The sequence below is a fragment of the Microcebus murinus genome, chromosome 15 (assembly GCF_040939455.1).
Source record: "Microcebus murinus isolate Inina chromosome 15, M.murinus_Inina_mat1.0, whole genome shotgun sequence".
Lineage (NCBI taxonomy): Eukaryota > Metazoa > Chordata > Mammalia > Primates > Cheirogaleidae > Microcebus > Microcebus murinus.
In genome coordinates, this window is record NC_134118.1 from 9,761,645 (window position 1) to 9,787,350 (window position 25,706).

At 33.9% G+C, this 25,706-nt stretch overlaps 1 protein-coding gene across 5 annotated transcripts; it reads left to right on the forward strand.

Annotated features, from left to right (window-relative positions):
- Positions 1–247: 247 nt before the first annotated feature.
- SLC35B3 (solute carrier family 35 member B3) lies at positions 248–25,078 on the forward strand. Of its 5 annotated transcripts, none has more exons than XM_012753682.2 (10): positions 248–321; positions 5,850–6,140; positions 8,268–8,389; positions 14,631–14,785; positions 16,136–16,243; positions 18,326–18,423; positions 20,453–20,545; positions 20,956–21,067; positions 23,231–23,300; positions 24,463–25,078. In XM_012753682.2, the coding sequence occupies exons 2-10, from the start codon at positions 5,940–5,942 to the stop codon at positions 24,611–24,613; spliced, it is 1,110 nt and encodes a 369-aa protein (XP_012609136.1). In that variant the 5' UTR covers positions 248–321; positions 5,850–5,939; the 3' UTR covers positions 24,614–25,078. The 5 variants fall into 5 exon arrangements, with proteins under 5 accessions (XP_012609136.1, XP_012609137.1, XP_012609138.1 ...); XM_012753683.2 differs by lacking the exon at positions 248–321 and adding an exon at positions 772–1,085; XM_012753684.2 differs by lacking the exon at positions 248–321 and adding an exon at positions 778–952.
- The last annotated feature ends 628 nt before the right edge of the window (positions 25,079–25,706 follow it).

A 25,706-nucleotide genomic window follows, 5' to 3' on the forward strand; every position in this document is an offset into this window, starting at 1 on the left:
TATCTGGAAACAACTCATCGCAATCTCATCTTGGTCTTTACATCATTACATCTCAGTGATTATAGATGCAGCCCTAAATGAGGAGTAAATGTTCAGGAAAATTTCTGACGGCTGGTCCTCGAGCTTTGGGATTTACCTTCCAAGCAGTAAGTAGCACTGGCAAAACAATGCCGGCAACATTTCTGTGATGCTGGAGGACCACGGTTGGTTGCCGCAGCTACATGCTGAATTATAACGTCAGAAGCACCATCCCAAGCGTTACTTCTGCCCACCTTCACCGGAAAAGCAGCTACGAATCGGGCAACATGGAACCGGTGAAAGGTACCGTCTCTGCCCATCTCACTTAGATCAAGCGGGGGGCCCGGGGGAGGAAGCCAAGGATTTCTGAATCTGGTTCCAACATTCCCCACGTGGCCGCCTTCTCAAATCCAGCCCAGGGCCACTGACGTGGAAGTCGCCCCCCTCGTGGGCACCAACAGGGTCAGGGGTTCCCAGCAGCTGCAACCCCGGGGACTGAAGAGGCTCAGAGGCCAGAAATACACAGTGCACTGGTCTGAGGATAACATTCTCAACCAGACTGTGGCCTGCCGCCGCCATCCCAGCGTTGAAGCGCGGGCCTCGCACCGCTAGGCTCACCCAAGCAGCACCCGTCCCGCGCCCCAGAGCGGACAGAGCATGCGCGGGAGGTAGTAATGGCGCGCAAGCCGACCGTCGCCCCAGGCCGGCGAGGGGGGGGGGCGGGACTACGCGCCTGCGCACGCGCGCAGGGACACATAGGCGGAAGTGGTGTGCGCGCGCTGGAGATGCGAGCGCCATCCGGGGAAGCGGCCGCTGCGGTGAAAAGTGCAGGAGTAAGAGAGAAGGAGGAAGAGGAGGTGATGGCGACGGACCTGGGGAGGGGGAGACGCTCCGTCTGGCTGAGGCGCCACCCGGGCTGGGGTCACCCTTCCAGGTGACATATCGGCTCTAGGGTGGGCTGCACCCGGGGCCCTTCCAGTGTTGGGGACTCAGATCTCCTCTCCCCCAGAAAACCTTGACACTGCCCGTCTTCCTCATCCCGAACGAGCATTCGAGGAGCGGATAAGGTCGGGATGGAAGGAGCGGGTGACTTCCTTTTTTAAAGAACAGAAACCTGCTGGCACGGTTTCTAGGGAGGAGCGCCTGCTCTTTCTCGCCCCTGTTTTGCCCTCGGGCTGGCGAGAACTCCCCCAGGCCCCAGTCTGCAGACTTGCAGGGATGAGGTCACCAAAAGGAGTCTTTTAGGCTGTTCTAGGGGCCTCTGAAGAACTGTCAGTCTCCTGGATTCTCCAAGACTGCATTTGCAGTTAAAAAACACTTCCGCATTGAATAGTAGGGGCACTCCAAGATACTTTCATTTCTATGTGACTTGCAGTGGAAAGTGATTGTTCTTTTACAGGTTATTAAGTTTATGACATAAACTTAAGAAGTTGTGCAAGTGCATTCTCCAGTCTTTGCAACTTAATTGTTTCCCCCATCTTTTTATTTTTAAAAGGAATATTTAAAGTAGAAGGTGGAATGATAGGATGTGCTAACAGAATGTTTAAGTGTTGGGAATATGCATTTATTCTACAGTAGGCTATCAGGCGTCTAGAATTGCTTTTCAATTAAACGTTTTTCTAAGTAAGATAGTTAAATAGTGTTATTTGTACTTAATTACTTAATACATAGATTAAATTCTAATTTTAGCTCTCTCCCTTGGAAAAACATGTAGCCTTCAAAAATTAACACACAGTTACTACAACTTTATGTAATGAAGTGTGTACAAAGAAATGAGACCCTTTTTTTTTTGTCTGTTTTATGATCATACCCAGTTGTTAATTCCAGAGTGCAGTTAAGGTATGGCATGGCAGGATTCTCTTGTTTGTGACAATGCATGTACCCAAATGCAGATGGAGTTGTGTTTTTTTCAGGTTATTTACACCCTGATGACATATTTTCCTATGGTCTGCCCTTTATGGTAAGGGACTTTTGTCCTTTAGGTTGGAAAAGACTAGATTAAGAAATAAACGGAAATAATTTTGACTTCAGTAGGTCATTATAAGGCAGCATTATCACCAGTTATTTATCATTTTTAAATGTTCACTGTGTACTGGAAATTCTACCTTTTTATATCATTTAACAATTATACCTTCAAGGAACTAAAGTTAAATATCTGTGTTGATGTTAGAAAGAGGTCTCAGGCAGTAATTCACACCTGTGGGTTTTTTTTTTTTTCTTTTTTACGTTAGTTTCAGGGGTGCTGTGAACTTCCAAAGCAAAGCAAAATAGCAATCTTTTAATTTGAAAACTAATTTTAATTCCATACTTAATTTTTCCCCCCTATACACAAGGACTTTGGCCCAGTTCTTTAGATGCTAATTAATATCAGTCTTGTTTGAAATGGAGAAAGAATAGTGCTGGACGGTTTTAACTGCATATATGGCCTGTTATCTGCAGCTCATAAGGTTGCCAAGGTAGTAAAGTGTTGGAAAGGAACAGAACAATACTGATTAAATGGTGTTTTCTAAAGTGGAATAGAGTCCTTCATTTAATATCTTAACAGTTTTGTTATGTGCTAAAACATCATATGAAGATGACATCATCTCTTGCCTTAAGGAATTCAAATGCTTGTAGGAGAGGCAGACATTAAAATAAAAAAGTTATCCCATTATGATTTAGGTATTTGAAAAAATATGTATAATATTGTATGATAGTCCAGGGCATTAACTAATTTTTAACTTACAGGCCCTTAATCAAGGATGTAGCATGATCAGAATTCATGTTAAGCCATGTGGAAGATGGGTCACAAAGGGAAGAAGATATTATAAACAGGCTAATCTGGTAATTAGGCAAGAGAAAATGGCTGCTTGATAGGATGGTGTGGAAACAGCTATATTTATGGGTGTAGAATTAACAGGAATCTTGGCAAAATATAGAATATGAGGAAAAGGAAAAAATCTTAAGATAACGCCCAGGTTTTTTAGTTTGTGTTTCATACCAGGCAGGTACTGTTAAGTGAGATTGGGAATGTAGGAAGACAGAGTAGTGAGATTGGGAATATAGGAAAAAAAAGTAGATTTGTTTTGAGAGGAAAATAATGAGCTCAGCTTCAGACATTTTTAATATGAGGTGCCAGTGGAGCTTATGTGTAGAGATATCAAGGAAGCACATGGATGTATATTAATACAGATCTAGATCTCAGGAGAGAAGTCTGAGTCAGAAATCCTGGTCTGTATTTCCAACTGCACATCAAAAGGGTGAATCAGCTCGGCATACCATACCACCCTAGCAATATTTCTAAAAAGTTGAGTAATGATAGCTAACATTTATGGACTGTCATATGCTAGGCACTTTTACATTTATTTCATATAGTCCTAACAAAAATCCTATGATAAGCACATTTTTAATTCTCCCCTTTAAAGATAACAGAACCTTAAATTCAGAAAGATTAAATAATTTACCCAAGATTCCTCAGCTAATAAGTAGCAAAGCCAGATTTTTAATTCATATCTGTCAAAATTCCAAAACATACCATGCTATACTACTTTCTTGTAATATTAGCTGTAATTGTATTGAGTCATTACAATATGCTTGGCATTTTGCTAAATTACAAACACCTCAAAGAAAGTGACTTTTGGAAACAGTTACCTTCTGGAGAAGTTTCTTGATACCAACAAAAACAAAAAAGGTTTTCTAGAAATTTTATTTATTCTATGTATGTGTATATAAATGTATAATCATTATTTTTACTTTTCTACCAATTCCTGTTTTCTGTAAGATTTTCAGTTTTGCCCATGTCTTGCCAATACCACAGTCAATTTCAAAAATCATATCCAAGCAGAGTGCGAGTGATTGCAATCTGAGGTTTGAGCGCATCCAGGGGAAGGACCAGTTTATTTTGTTTGTCTGAGTATTGAGTACAGAGTATATGCCAAATACCAAAGATGTGGAGAGAAATAAGATTTGGGTCTTGCCTTCGAAGTTCTGTCTTCTCCCAACTGGGGAAATTGAAGAGGATGTCACAAAGAATGCAACATTAAAGCTTAACTTCAAAACCTGACCCAGAGAAAGAAAACATCAGGCTGAAAGGACATCGTTAACAGAAGGCAAAGATGTTTTGAGAGTTGATGGTGTGTTTCAGTAATGAAGCATAGGTGGTTTAGTGTTTTATTTAAAAAATGGAGGAAGCAGGAGCTTAGAAACCCTTGTGGGGCCAGGATTATTTGAATGGTGCTCCATGTCTGTGTCTACACATAGAGAAAAGAATACATCGTTAAGGTTTTTGTCACTTCTGAAGTTAAACACAGGTTTGACCAAATGTTTAGGGGAGAGAAAGCATGTTTTATAAAGAAAATCTCATCTCAGGGATATCTTACAAGATGACCTAGTAAGTCTTAATCACAATTGACAATGTATGAAACATAGTGTGGGAAACAAGGTTAAAGTAAAACAAAGAAGAAAGAAGGAAAGGAAAAGAAACATAGTAAAACTTTAAAAAACTACACATTTTCTATGGTTTAGAATATGGCAGGTGCCCTGTAAAACAATGTCCTGATGCCTGTGTACTGTTAGTTACATGTTGTATTCAGAGCCTTGGCCCCTTGTTTGAGTTACTGAAGAGGGCCTGGTTAATCTGTAAATCTGTAAACTCAAGTGATCATGAAGAGGTGACTCTAATTCTTGCTATTTTAAACCATTATGTAACAGTTTCCTTTAGAAAAATTTCTGAAAGAGAACTCACTGTCAAAATTATTCTTATCTCTGTTCAGCCTTCAGAGTCAATTTTTTGTTCCCATTGGAATGTTTTTCATAGGTTTTTGTTTTAATTGTCATAATTCATCAGTCTTTTCCTCAGCCTTTACATGGAATTCATTTTTTCATTTTATATAAACCCAAAGAGAAATTGATAGTCATCTATGGTGCCTTTACACTTTTTTTCACAGACAAGAAATGACCCATTTTCCAGCATTTTATATCCCAAGACTTTTTAAATTAAAATGATTTTTCCCAAAGGAAGAAAATGTTTTCTTTTAACCTAAAAGATGCAGTTGCTAAAGCATATTATCCTTTTTGTAGTCTCTGATAAATCTAGCTTCTTAAGTAACTTAGTTTTTTTACTTTGTATATTTTACAATTTTCTTAGTATTTAAAGGAGTTGTGATATTAGTAAGATATGGGCAAAACTAAAAATCTTATAGAAAACAGATTGGTAGAAAAGTACAAATAATGATTATATATTTACATATATATACATAGAATAAATAAAATTACTAGAAAACCTCTTTAGTAATTTCATAAGAAATAAAAAAAGATTTTCGTAAGAAAATCTTCTTGAAGCTCTGACTCGAGGGGGGAGGGAGGACATGGGCAATATACATAACCTTAACATTTGTACCCCCATAAGATGCTGAAATTAAAAAAATGGAAAAAAAAAAGAAAATCTTATTCTTTATTCTTCTACAAGATTGACCTTAATGTTGAGAAAATTATACATAAACTATAGTGAGCTTTAAAAATTATATATTTACTATATATTAACAAAAACATCAGGCATGCTTAGTTCTTGATGAAATAAATACTAGGTTAGCTTTGATTTGTTGCTATGGAAATAAATATGGTGTATATTCAATTTAGTGATGTATTGATGTTTATCAGTTGCAGATAAATTGTTATAAGAGTAGGCATATTGTTTTTGGTTGTTTTGAAGCTGGAATATAGGAATTAAAATATTAATATCCAAAGAGAATCAGAATTATCTGATAATTTTAAAGTATGATTTGGAATATTATTGGGAGCATAATACTTTATGATCTAAATGTTTTGCTTTAATTGTTTATTTCCTTCTCTAGGATTTCACAGAGCAAGCTAAAGAAAGACTGAACGAAAGAGAAGAAACCAACAAAGATAACTTTGGAAGCACTGAATGCAGCACAATAACAATGGATCTCAAATTCAACAACTCCAGGAAATACATTTCTATCACTGTGCCGTCTAAAACACAAACAATGTCACCACACATCAAGTCCATTGATGACATTGTAGTACTTGGCATAAATCTCAGCAAATTTAACAAACCTACTCAATTTTTCATATGTGTTGCTGGAGTTTTTATATTTTACCTAATATATGGATATTTACAGGTAAAAAAATAGTTATTTGTTTATAATATGTTAATTATTTATAGCAATTGAGGTCAGTATGGGCACGTAATAGTAGTTTTGTTCAAGACATTATCACTGGGTACCAGCTAATTCATAAATTTGTGTTTTTAAACATAGTAGAAAAGGGCTTCTTAAAAGTAAGTCTACTGAAAACAGATTAAAATTTCATAATTAAATATTAAGTGGAGAGGAGGGACATGTAGGGACTATCTTGAAAAATTAAAATTATAAAAATAATTTTAAAATATTTAACAAAATGTAGGTAATTGTAGCCATTTTTATGAGTTATTAAGAGATAGAGTGATTCAAGTATTGTTTGATATCTTTGAACATAATTTTTCCCAGTAAAATTGATTGATAACACAGTTTCCTCTTGATTCTTAGAGTTCAATAATAAAAGACCATTTTGTAAAAATATATCAGGATATTTTATGGTTTTCCAAGGATATCTCTTTAATCCTATAATATTTGAATCACTTTTTCTTTTTGAAACACCTATTCTCATTCTTGTTGGTTTTCTCTTCTAGTCTGACTTTGCCAGAATCTTATTTTTCTGTTTTCTGTGATTTTGGCTTGTGTAAGACATTTCTGACAGCATAACAGTTTGTTTCATATTTGCATTTTATTTGGGGATAATTGTATATATTTGGCCAGCAGCAAATTCCTGAACTTCAAAACATGGGCTTGGATGGATGCTAGTGAAAACAGTATGTTTGAATGGGGACTAATTTTATTAATGGCTATTTAATTAGTGAATATTTTCAGCTATTACTAACTTTGCTTTTTTAAGCAACTCCATAACATTAGAAAACCTTTGTAATCCAAGAAAAGGAACACGATATATTTTCTTAAAACACAGGTAGTATTTCTAATGTTCTTTAGTACTAGTTAAGAGTGATCTTAAAAATTATTGTACTCTTTTCCATTGTCTTATAGAGATGAATTAAAAGGTAAATGTAAATAAAGTAGAATTGTGACTTTTTAGTTAGCTTGAAGAATGCTATGAAGGATATTAATATAATAGTATAAAAATAAAAGCATGAATCAAAAATATTAATATTTCTAATAATTGTTTTCCATTAGAAAGTGATATAAAACATGAGATATCACAATGAAGAACAATTAAAAATAGAGATTAAAATTTCATGTTCGCTCTTTTCTTTAGCATAGCACTATTACCAAATAGTTCAGAAGCAAATTTAGCAAAGGAAAATGAACTAGAAATTTATCCTACACATTTTTTTATCCTACACATTTTATTAAATATATTTTTTCTATTTAATCATATATTTTATAAACTAGAATATGCAAAGGGTTTTTGCATTATATAAATCCTTGCTAATTATGTTTATAACATTACCACTTTCACTTTGTGAAAACTAACATTGCTACTAACTCTTGCATATAATTGTGTAGCAAAATAATTCAAAGAGAATGGTTGAAGTTTGGTAATGAAGTGTTTTTAATATATATATATATATACACACACACACACACACATACATACACACACTGCATTTATTTAATTTGATTTATTCAATAAAATTAAGCCAGATAACATTATTAGAATACTTCTTAATGACTTGTTAACAATGGCTTATTAATAATTGATGTAAATGTTACTTTATAATATAACATGTTTAGGCAAATTAATCATGCCCTCTTCAAGGAGAAAGTTTATATTATCTGGGGCATAACAATTTCAAAAAGTAACATTATCAATAAGAACTGGTTATATTCCCATAGAAAAATAGGCCTGAGATGATAGACTGCTAATAAAGTATGTTTTTAATATAATAAATGAGTTCTTGAATCACCTACCTTTTTCATTGTTTTAGGCAACTCTTTTAATTTTGGTCTTTAAAAAAAAAAAAACAGCAGTATAGGGTAGTGTTGCCTTATAATTACTGATTTTTCTATTGATTTTCATACCTGGACACCTAGAGTCAGTACTTTGGAAAGGGCTTGTAACCACTCTGTTAGAAGCCTTGTCATTTGATTTTTTTTTTCTTTTGTTTGGGTTTAGGGGTTGTGTTTTTAAGAATTTATTGTAAAGAAATTGATCTGTCCCGTTGAACTTAACAGTATTCATGTGCCTTTTGACAGGAATTAATATTTTCAGTGGAGGGTTTTAAGTCCTATGGCTGGTACCTTACTTTAGTGCAGTTTGCATTTTACTCCATATTTGGCCTAATAGAACTTCAGCTTATTCAGGACAAAAGGAGAAGGTATGTGGTTTGTTTATTTTTATTTTTTGATAATTAAGTTCACTAGTATTAGTTGAATCTTTTTATTATTTTTTGGAATACTGAATATGCATGAAATTTATATGTTCTGTTAAAACTTATCTCTTAATTATATATTTCTATCGGTATAACCAACTTCTTAACACTAAATATGAAAAACGTGAGGGCTCTCTTTAAGTGTAATGTTATAAAATAAAAAAAATGCAGCTTAGGCTCAACTTATAGCAAGGTTTATCTAAAAACATGAAAATATTCAGATACACTTATGTGTTTTTATAAATTTCACTGAAACAGGTATTGTTACTGAAAGATTTGCAGTGCAACTAACATTAAAGTGGTGAAATGAAGTGTCAGTATAGGTTCAGCATCCATAATCTAAAAACCCAAAATACAGAATACCCCAAAATCTGAAACCAAACACACTAAGTATTTAACAAAAACTTTGCTTTGTGCACAAAATTCTTTAAAATATTGAATGGAATTACCTTTGGGTTATATGTATGAAGTATATGTGAAACATAAATAAATTTCATGTTTAGACCAGTGTCCCATCCCCAAGATATCTCATTTTATATATATACAAATATTATAAAATCTGAAAAAAATCTAAATTGGAAATACTTCTGGTCTCAAGCATTGTGGATAACGAATGTTCAAACTGTATATGTTTTTATAGTGGTTTTTTAAATGTGAAGTTAATGTTTTGTTTTGTGGGATGTATTCCAACTAACGTCATATGATGTCCAGTAGCTGAGGTTGTATTATTAAACATTAGAGAAACACATATTCATTCCTTTTCATCAAAACCAAAAGAGCTCATTTGATAATATCTTATAAATTAACAACCATCTAGATTTTAGAAATATCTTGATATATTTTAATAGTGTAAAGAAAAATATATAATATCTGAGTATAAATAGAAGGTAGGGTTAGGAATTTGAATATAAAGTTTTCTTAATAAACATAAGTTTGGTCATTCTGTCATATACCCTAATATGCATATATTTCATGTATCTACTGGGCAGTTTAAATGTAGTAAAGACTATAATACTGACATTGATACACAAAGGAAATTTAGTGAAATAAGTGAAATTTAGTGAAAATCAAAAGATTTTTACAGCCTTTAAAAAAAAAACCACAAAAACATACAATGTGTTTAGGCAGGGCATGGTGGCTCATGCCTCTAATCCTAGCACTCTGGGAGGCCATGGTGGGGAAGTATCACTTGAGGCCAGAAATTCAAGACCAGCTAGAGCAAGAGTGAGACCCCATCTCCACTAAAAATATAAAACTTTGTAGGGCGTCCTGGTGCATGCCTGTAGTCCCAGCTACTTGGGAGACTGAGACAGGAGGATTGCTTGAGCCCAGGAATTGGGGGGCTGCAGTGAGCTATGATGATGCCACTGCACTCCAGCCTGGGGAACAGAGCAATACTCTCTCTCTTTCAAAAGGAAAAAGTGTTTGAGGTTTCTATCAAGGTACCTGTACAATTTTAAATATTTAAATCTATAACGTAAGGGTTTCTTCATGGATCAATTTTGCCTACCATCCTCTCTGTATTGCCAGTAAATCAGTAGTTATAGTAAAAATATTTGAATCTGAGGATATCATCATTTTTATTTTCATGTTCTAAAACTCCACAAGGTATTGGCCATAGGTGATAGAATAGGAAGTCATTAAATATATCTGTCAAGACTGAGGAAATCAGGAAGCCTGATGATTCATTACTTAATGCAAACCACTGGGCCTCTGATTGCTTCTAAGGTAAAAAACACTAATATTGTCTTTGTTAAGTGAAAAATGACACAAACATGATGTATATCCTATTGAATTTCAAAAAGAAATACCTTTCTATCAGTTACACAGATGAGTTGGGAAGAGGGCCTCAAGCTATGCTTATTCCATCTTTTAAGCCTCATAACCATAACATATTTAAAAATTAATTTGATTTAAATGTTAGTGAAAGAATTTGGGAGAAAAATGTATAGACTTATAATAAATGTAATTATAACTTGAAACCTTTTCCTTCCAAGGTACAATAAAAATTGTTTTCAAGTTTTTAAATGTATGTTACAATGAAAATATGCCCAATTATTTATTTATTCTTTTGTTTGTTTTTTGTTTCATTAGTTTTTTTTTATTTCAGAATCTACAGGGGTACAAATGTTTTGGTTACATGAATTACTTCTTTACAGTTTGAATCAAAATAATAAGTGTGTCCACCACCCAGATAGTGTGCATTGTACCCGTTAGGTGTGAATTTACCCATCCCCTCACCCCTCCCACCTGCTTGATTTCTGTTGAATTTTACTACCATATGTACTTGTTAGTATTGTGATCATTTACTTCCAATTTAATAGTGAGTGGATATGGTGTTTGTTTTTCCATTCTTGCAATACTTCATTTAGGAGGATAGTCTCCAGTTCCTCCAGGTTGTTATGAAAAGTGTTAGTTCACCATTTTTTATGGCTGAGTAACGCTCCATGGTATAGACATACCACATTTTATTAATCTACTCATGTGTTGATGGGCACTTTGCTTGTATCCACATCTTTGCAATTGTGAATTGTGCTGCTATAAACATTCAAGTGCAAGTGTCTTTTTTATAGAATGTCTTTTTTCCCTTTGAGTAAAGACCCAGTAGTGGGATTGCTGGATCAAATGGTAGTTCTACTTTTAGTTCTTTGTGGTATCTCCATATTACTTCCCAAAGATGTTGTACTAGTTTGCAGTCCCAACAACAGTGTATAAGTGTTCCTATCTCTCTGCGTCCATGCCAGTATCTGTTGCTTTGGGACTTTTTGATAAAAACTCTTTTCACTGGAGTTAGATAATATCTCCTTGTGGTTTTGATTTGCATTTCCCTGACAATGAGAGATGTTGACCATTTTTGATATGTTTATTGGCCATTAGTCTAAGCTTCTGTTCATGTCTTTTGCCCACTTTTTAATGGTATTATTTGATATTCTCTTGCTGATTTGCTTGAGTTAGCTATAGATTCTGGGTTTTAGCCCTTTAGGGATGTATAGCATGCAAATATTTTCTCCCATTCTGTAGGTTGTCTCTTCACTCTATTGATTGTTTCTTGGCTATGCAGAAGCTTTTTAATTTGATCAGGTCCCATTTTGTTGTTGTTGCTGCTGTGATTGCCTTTGGAGTCTTCTTCATAAATTCTTTGCCTAGGCTGATATGTACAAGAGTTTTTCCAGCCTCTTCTTCTAGAATTCTTCCAGTTTCATGCCTTAGGTTTAAGTATGTTACCCATTGTGAATTAATTTTTGTGGTGAGAGGTGAGGATCCTGTTTCAGTCTTCTTCTACATGTGGCTATCCCATTTTCCCAGCACCATTTATTGAATAGGAATTCTTTTCCCCAGGGTATTTTTTGTCTGCTTTGTCAAAGATCAGATGGCAATATGAAGATGGTTTTATATCTGGGTTCTGTTCTGATCCATTGGTCTGTCTCTCTCTTCTTGTGCCAGTACCATGCTGTTTTGGCTTGTAGAATATAGCTTGAAGTCTAGTAAAGTGATTTGCTTAAGGTTACTGTGACTATTCCAGGTCTTTTCTGGTTCCATACAAAGCATTGAATTATTTTTTCTAGATCTGTAAAAAATGGCATTGGTATTTTAATGGGCTTTGCATTGAATCTGTAAATCACTCTGGGTAGTGTACACGTGTTTAACAATGTTTATTCTGCCAATGCATGAGCATGATCTGTTTTTCCATTTGTTTACATCCTCTGCTATTTCCTTCCTCAGTCGTTCTCCCTGTAGAGGTCTTTCCCCTACTTGGTTAAATATATTCCTAGGTATTTTATTTTCTTTGTTGCTATTGTGAAAGGTATGAGTCTTTTGATTCTCATCTTGACTGTTTTGGTGTATAAGAATGCAATTGATTTGTGTACATTGGTTTTGTAACCTGAAACTTTGCTAAATTTCTTTATCAGTTTCAGGAGTCTGTTGGCAGAATCCTTAGGGTTTTCTAGATGTAAGATATCATCAGCAAAGATCAATAGTTTGACTTCTTTCCCCATTTGGAAATTCCCCCCAATTGTTTATTTCTTAATTTACCTCTGCATATACACCCATTTCTGAATTATTTGAGTGGTTCTCCTGCTCTTTGGATCTTTAATTAGCTAAACTCTCTGCTTAGTGTTTTTTTCTTTACTCCTCCTTTTATATGAATACCAATGTACTGGAAAGAGAACAGAATTTGGAATTAGAAAACATGGATTTGGGTCTTGGCATTACCTCTTATCACCTGTGTCAAAACCTCAAGGAATTTCTGCAATTCCCTTAGCTTTATTTGAGGATCAAATATGGTAATGTGTACTAAAGCACATCATAAACTTGTCACACCCTAAATATGCTTCTTCTTATACTTCCTCTCACCAGAGATTATCTTGTAATTTTATTATTAATTACTGTGAGTTTTTAATAAAAATCTGTCAAATTGGTTTTGAGCAGTTTTTGAAGTTATAATTTTCCCACCATTTCTGAAGAAGCAAGCAATTGCGGTTATTAAATGACATAGAAACAATGAGAATCCTAGAGGCAAGCTGAGGAAATCTACCTTCCTCATTTTACCAGTGAGAACACGAAGACTTAAGAGAAGTGCTAGGATTTTTATGAGATCATATTGCAAGTTGTTCTCAGAGTTGGAACTTTGAATTTGGGTCCCCTGAGTTCAGGCTGGTTTTATTTCTACCTGTCCTATGCTGCTTCTCTAATCATTTCTTATGATTTTTCTGACTTGAATTTTATTTCTGGTGGCCACTGTTTGCAATTTATCATTGAGGAAATTTGACCGCTGTGACTTGTATCATTACCTGAAGAAGTGTTGCTGTCCTCCTCTGTCTCACTGAGGGTTGGTCAGAACCTCAGCATGGACATATGTTGTATACACTGATACGTGCGGACATGCCAACTTACCTCCACATGGATTTTAAATGTTCTCTATTGTATTTGTAGTTAAGTAGAACAGGCATCAAAATTGAAATGTAAGTGTAAATGATGCATTTTAATTGAGTTTTTCCAGTAAATTATTTTACCTTATATATGACTATATAAAATATGAGGGATTTTGTTGCCTTGATTGAAACATGGGTGCAAATCACAAAATGGAAATTACATCTAAGTGTGTAGCACAGTCAGATTATGTGAGTAGTGTCTCATTGTGTTTGTCACATCAATCTACAAGATTATTATTTTAAACCATTAAATATCTAGTCAGAGTGAGCATATGCTCACAGTAATGGCTAAAATTCTGAAGATGCCAAACTAATAATCTTGAGGAAATCCAGATAGAGCCAAATTAAAAGATTTGAAGGGTAGGGCACAGTGGTTCTCGCCTGTGATCCTAGCACTCTTGGAGACTAAGGCAGGAGGATCATTTGGGCTCAGGAATTTGAGACCTACCTGAGAAAGAGTGAGACCCCATATGTACAAAAAAATAGAAAAATTATCCGGGCATGGTGGCACGTGTCTGTAGTCTCAGCTACTCGGGAAGCTGAGGCAAGAAGATCACTTGAGCCCAGGAGTTGGAGGTCGCAGGGCCACAGAGTGAAACTCTGTATAAAAAAAAAGAAAAAAATTGAGATTATACAGAGAGAGATACCTCATCTTAAAGTTGATTATTGTAACAATTTATAGAATTCAGAGAGAGAATTCGTAAGATATTGTAATGAAAATCATGTCTAGAGTTTTAAACAACATGAACTTTGTCTAGAGAAATTCTGTTCAAGTTATTCTAGCAGAATGGATAAATGTATTAATATTTTTCCTAATGCTGGATTGAAACATTAGGAAACAGAACAATTCAGAAGTTAAAAATTAATTAAAAAGTTAAAATGCCTTTTACCATTATGGAGGCCAATATTTTTTAAAATGAACTCTTTTTTCTAAAGTTAGTCAAGTTTTTATTTATAGCTAGAACTGCTATTAAAAAATACTTTTCATCGTTTATATCTTCAGTAAGAATCTAAGTAACTCCTACTTTTTCACATAGTTGAGAGTCCTTATTTATGATTGATTAAAGGTACATTGTTATTTTTATAAACTTTTATACAAATAAACAATATGACAACTCTAAAATAGTGATTTTTTTCCTGATATTTCAAAAATATTAACCAGAAATTAGAAAAGTAATTAGACATTTACACATTATCTTACAATAGTATGAATTGGGTCCCAAAATGAAGGTTTTAAAAATTGTCTTTTACAGAATACCAGGAAAAACCTACATGATAATAGCTTTTCTAACTGTGGGTACTATGGGGTTATCAAACACTTCCTTGGGCTACCTGAATTATCCTACCCAAGTCATCTTCAAGTGCTGCAAATTGATTCCTGTTATGCTAGGAGGAGTTTTTATTCAAGGTATAGTAATGATATATTTTCATACTATTTGAAACTAGTAGGATATGTTACAGCTTCTAGCATGAGCAAAAAACATTAAACTTCTAATATTTTTAATGAGCATTCTAGATATTGTAACAATTCTGAATGATATAAAAATAAGACATTATAAAACACTGATACCTCTCTAGTATACCTTAGTATTGAAATCAATAATCTGGACTTGGGAAAAAGAAAAATTAGGACTTTGTTTTATTATTTTATTTTTTTTATTTTGGAATCTACTACATTTCCAGCAATACTATATTTACATGTTGAAAGCCTAGCTCAAAAGGACCTAGAAGTTTCCTTTTTTCAATTCTTTGATTCTTCTACTTTTCAGGGCTCCACACTCTACCACCATTGTACAACGGCAATTGTCATATTGAGGTATAGCTTAATCAGAGTGGAACTGCATTTTTAGCAACCTGTTGGCTTATTGATATCTTAGAGCCCCAGCTAAGTTGTAAGCCATGTGAAAATATGAGTAAAAGAGGAGGCCACGATAGCAGCAAGCAATAGAACAAGTTTTTGTTGTTCATATTAACTGTCAAAAGGAATCTTCATGTTTTAATAATCAAGTGTTTCTATATCACTAAAGTTCTTATACAACCTGATTTCATTTTATACATCAGATGCCATCCCAAAATAAGCCTTTTAAAATGAAAGTGTATATGTCATCTACTTCACATGTCATGTCAGTATAACTATTCACATAGGAAAAAGTAACAGACCTTAACCTCTATTTAAAATCACATTTAACATTCTAAGTGACGAGGCATGTGTAATATTTCCTTATAATCCTTACAAAAAGTTACATTACATTTTTTAAGTAAAATACATTAAAATAACTTAATTCCCACCTGCCTAGAAGTTATCTCATTATGGTATTTGCAAACTTGAACATTTGTATAGTCAGTATCATTACTCTGGTTACTTTGTAAACTTATAGACTACAAGAAAATATGTGGCCTTTTATTATATATAAAGTGAAAGAGGCACTAATTTTCACAAAATTTTTTTAATGTTTATGGTTGTGCATTATTCTTGCTGTCAGTTTTTGCCGGAATATGTACTGTATTCTTACTATCATAACAGATAAAGTAGTATTTCATTTCTAATTTATAAGGACATGCTGGTGCCCAGTGGTAATTTAATCCCCAGAAACCCTTCTTTGACTGTCTCCTGCCTTGACCTAAGTGTTCACATATTTTTGGCAATGGATATAAAAAACATTGGTCCTCGCTCTACTTGGTTAAACACATAGATCTAATACTAAGCTGGATGGGTATTTGCATAATGATGAGGCAGACTTACTTTTGTTTTATACAGGAAAGCGTTATAATATTGTAGATGTGTCTGCTGCAGTATGTATGAGCCTTGGCCTTGTATGGTTTACCCTAGCCGACAGCACAATTGCACCAAATTTCAACCTGACAGGTAAGCCCTTTATATTCTTAAATTTTATAGACATTTTAAGAATTTCTAAAATTTCATAAGTAATTTAAATGATGGTATGACATCAGTGATTCTTATATCTATTAATAGCTTTCCATATAAGTGAAAATATCACAACTTGGGAGATGGAACAATTTTTTTTAGTATTCTTGCATTTGGACATGATAGGAAGCTGTTTGCCAAGTCAAAATTTTCTATAAGCTGATTGGAAATATATATACAAGTTATAGAGGAATCACAGTAGAATTGTTTTTAGTCTCCTTTAAAAAAATAACTTTGAAACTTAATATATTCCAATAGATCTGGGTAGGGATAAGTATCCATCGATTATTTTTAATGATGAAGTGTGGTCGGGTTCTAATTCTCTTGAAAAATATGTCCATGGAACTCAAAAAGGGTTAGCACTTTACAGTGAGATGTTACAGGACCACTGGAGCCACTGTCACCACTCCCACTACCATCGTGCATATGGATTTCACATCCATTATTTATCATCTCATTCTGTCCTCCCACTGTCTTTGAGTGAGGCGAGTTATTATTATCTCTGCTTTATAGGTGAAACATAAAGGAGTGTGGCAAATTTACACGTAGTTATATTTTATATAATTAACCAAAGGAGATGAGACTATTAAAATGGTTATTTAAGGTAGACATAAATAAAACATTAAATGTATTAAGAATGTATATCAGAATTTACTTATTCAAATAAATAATATCCCCTTCAAAACATTCCCCTTAGGATACAATTTATGTATATTCATGTTGCTGCCATTGTTCAGAACATTTTTGGAATATCTTTAAATAGCCTTGTAGTTGTTGGGGCATTCTTTTCAGGATCTTCAAAAAAAGCAAGTCCTTTTTTTTTAAGGAAAAGTTCACTATTTGAAACAAGTAAAAGGAACATTCAGAATTAAGTTTGGTGAATAAAAATGTATGGTTAGGCAGTAATACTAAAGTTACATGATAAATTGGGAAGAAGCATGAAAACTTGAATCTTCATTGCAGTGCATACACGTGTACATATACTTTTCTGCTACGTATGATTGCTTATACATCAAAAAAAGGAAAGAAAACATTTCTGTAAACCCATCAGACACACGTATGTAACTAAGACTGCACCTTACTCTTTCCATAAAGTACAGTGACTGGTGACCATGCATCCTGGACACTTCCTGTTAATAGCCTGCTGCTCACATACACACGTGCACTGTGTCCTTCCCAGGAATGAGTTGTGTTGACTCCAAGATTTGTTTACGCTAGTTGTACCTCTTACTGTAATTAGGTAATAACTATATTACCCCTCAAACTGTTCAAAAATGAATATGAAAAGAGAATTGTTCCTGTGAAAACTAAGTTGATTGAAACAGTTTGGTTGACAGGTCAATAAAATCACTATTGAATTACGTATGGGTGAAACCACTGTAAAATTGGGGAAACTTACAAATGTGTGAAATGATTCTGAACTACAGTTGTTTCAGAAGTTTCTAAGTTTCGGATGCACTTTTCAACAAAAACAATTTGGAAAACCTAGATAATGTGTGTTATAAATGTGGTTTATACAAAAGAGAAAGTATAGAATTCTAGTCAGGACCTGTGCTCAAAGAAAAGACCTTAGCACCTGCATGTGTGTTTATGTGTTTTACATTGAACATTTTGATAAAAATAAGATTTTTTATGATTTTTCTCTTCATCTCTTTTTTAAATTAACTGACTAACCACCAATCCCGATAGATGTTCTAAGAGTTTCTTCTATACGTGTTTAATACAGTATTTCTTTAACATATCCTCTAGTGTAAAAATGGAGCAATTATTTGATATGCTATTGAAATACAATAATGGTGACACCATTAACTCAGTTTACTGATATTATTTTTATTTGTTTTAACATCATCACCTACGTATTAAATATGTGTTACACCTAGTTGCTGATAACAATATTCAGGATTACTGAACAAATATGGTTAAAGATCTGATTTTGTTTTTTAGCCCAATTAAATTTCTGATAAAACTTGATTACTGTTCATATGCTTAAATAAGGAGATTTTTGTTTATACCTTCTTGAAGGTGTCATGCTTATTTCCCTGGCACTATGTGCAGATGCTGTCATTGGAAATGTTCAAGAGAAAGCTATGAAACTGCATAATGCTTCTAATTCTGAAATGGTAAATACTCCAGTGCTTTTTCTTCACATCAGACAGACTGAAAAATAGTGATGTACCTAATTTTATGAGATATAGTACCAAAGAGTTGTATTGCATTTTTAAACTATTTTATCATTATTTTCATAAGTAATACATGTAAACATCCTAGGAAGATCAATAGTAAAACCACCACTACCACTGCTAACAGCTCATTGTATAGTTGATAAATTTTTACTCATTGATTTATAGATTTTTTATATATTAAATCATTTGCACCATCATTTCTCTCCCCTCTTTGTATTGGGTGTTATTTTTCATGTAGAAGTTTATAATTTCATATGGTCCAATTTATCTTTTCCTTCATGGTTTCTGGCTGTGTATCATGGTTAGAAATGGCTTCCCCAACTCTGAGATTTAGAAAATTTCATCCTTGGAGCCTACTAGTTTTATGATTTTGTGTATTATTAAATCCTTAATCCAATTTAAAGCTTTTAAAAAACTTTTCTTTCATTTGGCTATCCATTTGTCCCAACACCATTTACTGAGTAATCCACTTTTCCAGCTTATTTTAAATGCCTTTTTTTATTATATCACACTGTAATGTAGGGCTCAGAAAATTATGTTCTTTTGAATTTATTCCTGCACCAGTACATATAACAGCAGCTTTAGCATACATTTATCATCTCTTAGGACTAGCTGCCATTGTTCCTTTTCTTTTTCAGAATATTACTACCAATAGTTATTCTTGGGTGTTCATATCCCCAAATAAACTAGAAATCCCATTGGTATTGTGATTGGTATGGCATTGAATTATAAATTAATTTAGGGAGAATGGCATCTGTACACTTGATTCTTTCAGTCCAAGAATAAGGTATGACTTTCCTTTTATTCAAGTGGGGTTTTTTTAATGTCCATTAGAGTTTAAAATTTTCTTCATATAAATCCAGCACATTGCTATTAAAGTTATTATTATGTTTCTCATATTTTTGCTGCTACTGTAAATGCCTTTTAACTGGTTTTTATTTTTATATAGGAGAATTCTGTGTGTGTTTACATTAATTTTATAACCAACCACCTGCTGGACAGATAGAGCGTGTTACATTAAGGATATATAAGACTGTTCTTTTCCTAGTACCTTCTCAGCACAGAGTAGGGCAACTTAAGTGGTTCATAGTAACACAGGAATTTTAATCTTGGTCAAGAATTTTCTTGATCATCATCGCTACTCATTCTAGATAAGGTAAAGATGACCTCAGAGAATTAAGGGAGTGTCGGTGGTTATAAAGTTAATATCATGCAGTCAGTGGTTCCACTGGTAGGCTCTGGAATAAGGTAGCCTCAGTTCATATCCTGGCTTTACTAGCTCTCATTCAGGGAAAATTACTTAATATCTCTGAGTTTTATTTTCTTCGTCCAGAAATTATGATAATTAAAATATGTTAGCTGTAGAGAGAAGTAAATGGAATAATCTGTGTAAAGCATTCGCACAACACCTGACATACAGCAGCTATTTGAGTTTGCTGCTGCTGCTGCTCATTCTGTTTGTGAGTAGTGTAATAACCTGGGATAAAAAGGTTGGTTGGAAAATAGGGAAATTAAGCAATAGTTATGCCATATATTGCTTATTTTCATTATAGTTTATTTTCAGTATAGTTTAATGTCCTCTATAAACTTAGTGTTTGGTTTTTTTCATGTTTTATAAGTAGCTTTAAAGCTTTTTATTTTGTTCATATGTATTGTTTAGAACTCTAGACATTAAAATCTGGTTTGAATTCAGTAATTAAGCCAGACAAGAAATGAATAATTATGCTAACATATATGAAAGGGTCAGAATGGCTGTGTTATTTTGTACATAAAATATGGTGTAAACTTATAAGCCACTAGACTCAAACATCTAGGAAGTTAGGCCATATTGAAATGATGTTATTTTAAAAATGTTTTGTTTTGCAAACTTAATTGAATAGATTAATTGAGCTATGTATTTAAAACCCTTAAACTTCCTCTTTTGGTTTAATAGTACTTTTTTCCACTTTATTTTTATCTGCTCCAGGTTTTGTACTCGTATTCAATTGGTTTTGTGTACATTTTGTTGGGATTGACATGCACTAGTGGAGTAGGCCCTGCAGTAACATTTTGTTCAAAGGTAAACACTGATCACATTGTTTTAAAGTAAACATCTTTCATTAGTTTTCTCCGTGTTTCTAATTCCCCTAGTTCAAAAAGGGCTATTGTGGATATAATTTGATACCTCCTTTAATATAATATATGCATTATCAGGAATTATTTCAGAAATGAAATGATTGATATTTAAATTTATTTTATCCTTGCAGTACCCTATAAGTTAATTTTTAAGCTGTTCATAATGTAGAAGTTGGGCGTTTTTAATTTCATCATTTTTCCATTAAATCAAAACTAAATAAGAATCCTGCTTGGCTGCATTGTCAAAAGGCTTATTATTACTAAAAAAGTTGAGTGAAATCTATAGTTTTATTTCATTTGTAATATCTCAGGGTTTGTTTTGCATTTTTCTAACAGGTTTTTTATTTGTTGCAGAATCCATTTCGGACCTATGGTTATGCTTTCCTTTTTTCCCTCACTGGGTATTTTGGAATCTCCTTTGTTCTAGCATTGATTAAAATTTTTGGTGCACTTCTTGCTGTAACAGGTAAGAGGGGTTTACTTGCTTAGATTATGAAATAAGCATTTACATTTTCTCTGATGCTCTTTTCCGAGAGATAAAGGCAACATCTTTTCGTTAAAAAGAAAATTGTCTTATTTCACCAATTTATTCTTCAGCTTATGGTGTTTCTTTAAAATTCTAAAGAACGTGATGTTTAATCTTAATTTCTTATTTTGAAAGTTTAACTTCAAAATCAAATATATATGTATATATATATATATATATATATACACACACATATTTATTTAAAGTAACCTTTAAACACATTAAAAGAACTTGCTGTAAAAGTGTGATAGGATGAAGACCTTTAAAGAAAATACTGCCTTTATGTACTTTCAACCTATAACTGAAAATTTTAGTTTTGTTACATTTAAAATATGACAAGTGCACTTTCAACAAGCTTTCAGGGCCTTTCATTTGTATATTTTCTAGGACAACAACGAGATTAGTTTCTCTTTTTAGCAGTAATGATTACGCAGCTGCTCTGTGCAGGGACTTTTGTTGGTACTGTAGAGAAATGAAAGTTGTATTGGTTCTGCTTTGGAGGACTATGCTGCCTAGTGAGGGGAACAAATGACTCAGTGTGCTACCTGTGTCATTTGCCAAAACTGTGAGGTACAGCCCTCCTTTAGAAGGTGCAGACAGGGTTTTCTCTCTCATGTAAAAGGAAGCCAGAGATGGTAATAATAATAGCTAATAGGTATGTAGCCCTAGTATGTACCAGACACCACTGTGGATATTTTGTATATTAATCATTTTAATCTCAATAATCCTATAAAGGAGGCATTATTATTGTTCCATTGTACAGATGGATACACTGAGGCACGGGAGGTTAAGTGACTTGTCTAATAGTCAACCAGAGTCAGCTTCCAGGTGCAGTAGTCTGGCTGCACAGCTGTGTTCTTTACCACATACTGTGCTGCCTCCAAGCCGGTATGGGGACTCCATGGTCATCAGAAACCCAGGCTCCCCTGTCCTCTGTGCCATCTTCATCCCCATACTATGCAGTGGGATGGATGGAGTAAGAGAAGGTGAAAGACACACCCTTCTCCTTAGAGAAACTTCCTAAAAATCACACCGCTAGAAATAGCACTTCTGGTCACACTTCACTGCCACAGCATAGTCACATGGTCATGCCCAGCTGTAGGAGAAGCAGGAATGTATGCCCAGCTGAAACTAGGGGGCCTTTTACTATAGAAGGAAAAACAGGTGTTGGGAATCTGGCTTTGACACATGTTTCAAGAACAGTTTCTTCCTTCAATATTCATTCATTCATTCATGCATGGTATATGAAGTGCCAAGAACTGTGGAGTGCAGGAATGTAAGTATGAATAAAGCAAGGAACTAAGTACAGTACAGTCTAGTGGGAATACAGCAACTGATAGTGCAGCGTGGGGGATAGGGCTGTCTTGGGCACTTACGCAGAGTTCCCACATCTGTCTACGACAGGGAGGAAGGTTTCAGGCCTTAGAACAGACTTCAAGGTGTCGTACTTTGAAGGACAGGGAAAGTTAATATAGATGTCTAAAGAGGATTGTGAAAATTACTCATAGTCTTATCCAGAGATGACCACTGTTAAGATATTAGTATGTCCTTTAGATTATATATATATATATTTTTTGAGACAAGATCTCACTCTTTCACCAGGCTAGAGTGCAGTGTCATCATCATAGCTCACTACATCCTCAAACTCCTGGCCTCAAGCCATCTTCCTGCCTTAGCCTCCCAAGTAGCTGGGATTACAGGCACATGCCACTATGGCCGGCTAATTTTTTTGTACAGATGGGGTCTCTCTCTTGCTCAGATTGGTCTCAAACTCCTGATCTCAAGCAGTCCTCCTGCCTGGGCCTTCCAAAGTACTTGGCTCCATTGTACCTTGACCTCCACTGAATACTTAACACAGTTGTACATTAACATTTAACTGTTTTAATTATTTACTATCTGTTTCCCTATAAGACTGTAAACTCCATTGTAACAGGAACAGTGTCTTTTTGGTTGGTTGGTTGGTGTTTACTTTCCATTATTTTCTTGATACCTTACATAGATTCTGATGTATAGTCAGCTCTGTAAATATTTGTTGAATAAATTACTTCCAAAATGTTACCAGGCTAGGAGGCACATTCTAAATCAAACTTTTTGCCCCTACAGTGACAACAGGAAGAAAAGCAATGACCATTGTACTTTCATTTATATTCTTTGCTAAACCATTCACATTTCAGTAAGTACTTTTTAATTCAAGATTCTTAAGTTTTACATAATGTGTTTCATATTTCCTCTTAGCCTTAATCTCACCTTTTCTATTTTTTCTCTTTTATAGAAAGTATATTAATTTGTATATAAATTAATGTGTAGGTTTCTTTCCTGTTATGCTTTATAAAGAATCCTTTTCATCTTGACCTCTTATCTGTTGATGTGTCTTATACTATTTTAGAAGTGTTTATGATTTATTATTTTGAATTTATTTTGTATACTTAAATTTCCTAACCAGAGCCCAATGCAAATGTGACCCTGTTTCCAATAGGAATGAATGTCAATGATGTGTACATTCTAATAGGAATGAATGATGCCAGTGATGCGCTGTTGAGATTAAGGGATTCCGCCTTGCCCTAGTACATACATACAAATTATATATTCACAGTACATCGTTTTAAAAATTATCAGTTTATTTGCTGCCTGTTTCCACAAAGGACTTGAAGTAGAGGAGTATTCTGCAAGTTGTACCCTAAAGACTTGCTTAGTTTGTGGTTTTGTGTAAAAGTATTTACTAATGTCTTTACCCTCTACTATGTGTTTGAAATTAGCATCATTTAAACTTATGTTTGTCAGTAATTGTGAAGTTTCAAACCTAAAACTTACCAATATATGTTTAAAGGTAATCATAATTTATTTGTTGTTTATAAGTTAGTTTTTCTTTCTGCATGTTCTAGGTGGTATGCATAGTAATAATTGTGATGATCCCCCTAATTTGTTAGGGATGTGTCCCTTTTTATCCCTTTATATTCTACATGGGAAAACAAGTTGGACTGCTAAGTTTAATTCCCTAGATGACCTTTGGTAGATTTATATACTTAATGCTTTAAGTATATTGTTAAGACTTTTGGAGGGATTGTACTTTGACTATGCTGTTATCTCCAAAGTTCAAATGAACTACATTTTGTATAATATTTTGTATAATACCTTTTCTCTGTATATACTCAACATAAAAGAGAAAGATTTCTATCTAATCTAAGAATACTATTTTTATTTTATGCTATTATAAGCCTATAATAACAAATTTTATTTTATTAAAGAATTATTATGAACTGATAACCAAATTCTATGCTTAACAATAAATTACCTTGCTAATATCAACATTCTTTTTCCTTATTTCTTTCTCTTAGGTATGTATGGTCTGGTTTGTTAGTTGTTCTTGGTATATTTCTCAATGTTTACAGCAAAAATATGGATAAAATAAGACTACCATCACTGTATGCTCTGATAAGCAAATCAGTGGAAGCAAGAAAGTCAAGGACGTTGGCACAAACTGTATAGGGAATGATTCATCTTGTTTAAAATAGAATTTTAAGGAAACAATCTTCAATTAATTAACTACCAAGGGATCTGGAGGCATTGCTATCCGTTTGTGGATAAATTACAAATGAAGTGGTTTTGTGGTATCAGCCTTTTCTTCAGAACTCTTGTTCAACTGTTTGACTTGTGAAGCAAGCACGAGAGCTTCATCTAGCACACCTTACAATAAAATGTCAATATGAAGGACTGTAATTCCCAGCAATTTATTGAGAATTTCACTGGAAATGGACCATGTTGTAAGATTAATTGTATATCATTATGACATATCAAAGAAATTGATATGTAATCGATTGTTTTGTCTTCATTCCATTTGGGTGGTGTTATTTAAATTGATTCTCTGTTATAAGAGTAAGCTGATGAATTAAAATCTGGAGAGAATAATATTCATTATAAATAAAATTACTCTGTGATTTTTCTTTAAAGAAAGTGTTAATAGAATTTTGTTATAAAAAGGAAAGTAGAGGTTGGAGAAAGGCTTAATATAAATTGATTGAGACGGGGTCTCACTGTATCACTCAGGCTGGAGTGCAGTGGCATCATCATAGCTCACTGCAACCTCAAACTCCTTGAGCTCAAATGATCCTCCTATCTCCCCCTTCTGAGTATCTGGGACTACAGGTGCATGCCACCACACCAGGCTAATTTTTAAATTTTTTTGTAGAGATGGCGTCTCACTATGTTTCCAGACTAGTCTCAAACTGCTGGCCTCAAGTGATCCTCCTGCCTCAGGCTCCCAAAGCACTGGGATTATAGGCGTGAGCTACTGCACCCAGCCCCATAAACTTTAAAACTTAGTTTTTTCTCTCATAATGTAAAAGTATCCTTTAGAGAAAACGTGATTTGTTTTATGTAGAATATAGGCAAGATAGTGAAAGCAGTCATCTTCCTGCATCACATAAGTGATATATTACAAGAAAAATTTGCCACTGTTTGCCAAAGAAATACTAAAGGAATAATGATTTGGATTTTTTAATTGAAGAAGTAATTGATATATTAAAAATACTATAAAACAATTATAAAATTATTCTAGTTTTTTCTATAAAAATGATATTTA